Here is a 2,086-nt window from a genome sequence, read left to right on the forward strand (position 1 = left end):
TTTTCTTTAGTTAGCAATTGCAACAATACCTGTTGAATATTTTTGTTAAGAGTACATAATCCATTGTGAACATAAAAAGTGGTTCTTGCTCAAGCTTCCTTGTTTCCTGTATTTCAAGATCAAATATCTACTATCTAGAGTCTCAAATTACTTGCCATTTCACATAATTTCTAATTAAAGATATCTCATATGATATCTCAAATGCCTATCCATGTATTGTTAGCTCTCTGAGCAAATATTCAACCAACAGAGTAAATACAAGCATCCAGGAGTGTAATTCTTCCACTTCACCCTTCTCTATATACCTATTTATTTCTTACATTAGAGCATGAAGAGGAAAAAGGAGAGAGAAAAGCCAAATAATAGTGATCAATTCTATCAAAACTTCTGCACCAAATTACATGCAAGCTTCTTGACAAAATATAAAACTGTTAAATTCTAGTGGAATTTTTAATTTCTAGAGCCAAAGCTGTTGCCCAGGGAGAGCGACGAAACAGAAAATGAAGAAGAATCGACAATTTCTATGACAAAATTCACCATTGACAATGCAGAAAGAGAGAGAGAGAGAGAGCAGTCTCCACAGTGGGATCAAGTAGGAAATAGAGAAGGAGAGAGAAGACATAGAGATCATGGAACACTTTAATTGTACTTGCTCATGCTACAATAATCCTACATTAGTATAAGCCAAGAACAAGCAGAGCAGGTTTACGCGTTAATAAACTACTGGAATCTCAACTCTGCAGCTTCAACCATGTACAAGAAAAGGAGAGATCATCAAAACGAAAACTGTTGATTTAACCTTTTTAAGTTTCGATGAAAGCAAAAACATATAAGAAGGTGAAGGAATAAGGTTAAACTTCTTAAGTTTTGACGATCGTCCTTTTATCTTCCTTCTTTAGGTTTGTTATAGATCATCGATTTGGCATTACGACATTTCTGTCTTCTTAATTTCAGTTTCAACTACACATCTAAATGGAGGGAATGTTAATAGAAATAGCGTTTTTCCCACTGGTTGAGAGCATAATTGGAAAAGCTCCATTAAAACAGCGAAAGAGACGATAAGTAATCACCACACCAGTTTATTTTTTCATATTAATATTAATACGAATCTATTCCAGTACGTACCAGTCACCAAAGGATCGAACACAAAGCTGGTCTAATTCCTGCAATACCAACTAGGTCGCGTATATATAATCACGACTGAACTCCTATTTCATTAATAAGCTCCAAACCAAACCCTTATTTTGTAATCTCCATCAGCACACCAAGGAAGAGATCATTTGTTTCCAAACAAATAACCTAGAGATGAGTCGCCTCCCGGAACTGATTGCACTTTGGTAGTAGGACGATCCTGAAGTATAAACATAAAAAAAGAAAACGGCAAAATTAAAGATTGTTTGAGTTAATTCTGTAAAGCATCCTAGGAGCTGTTTGACAGACCGTGATGAAGTTGCCGGTGTTCTGGCCTTGTGCTCTGTAATAATTGTTGGCGCTGGTTTGCTTAGGGGAGGGAACGGTGGACGGTGCCAAGTTGGAGTTGAGATCGCCGGTCGGAGGCTTGCTCTCCTTGATGGTGATCCCAGGGGGGCTAAGGGACTTCTCGGATCCGAACAGGTAGCCCAGGGAACTTTGCCCACCTCCATAGCTCCCACCTTTACTCATGGCTGCTTTGCGATTGTTGCGATTTCTTTCAGTGTTTTCTGCTACGATGGGTTTCACATGGAACCAGATTCAGGCCTACTCATGAATTATTTATACTAATACATGTGAAAGCATCTATGTTTGTCCCTGTGAAATGACCATTATACGACGACAACAAAGCAACATCTAAAGAGAGATAATCGAAGTATTCTCAGTATTCCCATATATAGTTGTTTCATGTTTTTGTTTCATTCTCTGTAGGGAGAGAAATATACTTCAAATGATAAGACCAAAATCACTCAGAAATGTTAAGCTTCAACCAGCTGGGGCCCTGCGACGATTAGATCATGTGAAATCATGTTGAAGAAGAACTTTAGTCAAGGAAAAGGAGTTGCTGGTGAGTAAACTTTATCATAGAATGGGGGACAGGAGAAAGCTTGATTGA

General features: G+C 38.0%; 1 protein-coding gene across 1 annotated transcript; it reads right to left on the reverse strand.

Moving 5' to 3' along the window:
• Positions 1-1,276: 1,276 nt before the first annotated feature.
• LOC137949118 (protein SPIRAL1-like 5) lies at positions 1,277-1,662 on the reverse strand. Its single transcript, XM_068795392.1, has 2 exons — positions 1,441-1,662; positions 1,277-1,351 (listed from the first exon to the last, which is right to left on the reverse strand). The coding sequence occupies exons 1-2, from the start codon at positions 1,660-1,662 to the stop codon at positions 1,277-1,279; spliced, it is 297 nt and encodes a 98-aa protein (XP_068651493.1).
• Positions 1,663-2,086: the final 424 nt, after the last annotated feature.

This window comes from Aristolochia californica, unplaced genomic scaffold, assembly GCF_029961685.1.
Source record: "Aristolochia californica isolate CCGP_79_NKW_82.1479 unplaced genomic scaffold, dmAriCali1.0.hap1 SCAF_13, whole genome shotgun sequence".
In the NCBI taxonomy this organism is placed as follows: Eukaryota; Viridiplantae; Streptophyta; class Magnoliopsida; order Piperales; family Aristolochiaceae; genus Aristolochia; species Aristolochia californica.

What these genes read in the sequence shown, in the direction of transcription:
- LOC137949118 (XM_068795392.1), bottom strand. Translation starts at nt 1,662, where the DNA reads ATGAGTAAAGGTGGGAGCTATGGAGGTGGGCAAAGTTCCCTGGGCTAC. An exon ending in ACACCGGCAACTTCATCACG is followed by an intron (nt 1,352 to 1,440) that starts GTCTGTCAAACA and finishes TTTATACTTCAG; the next exon opens with GATCGTCCTACTACCAAAGT.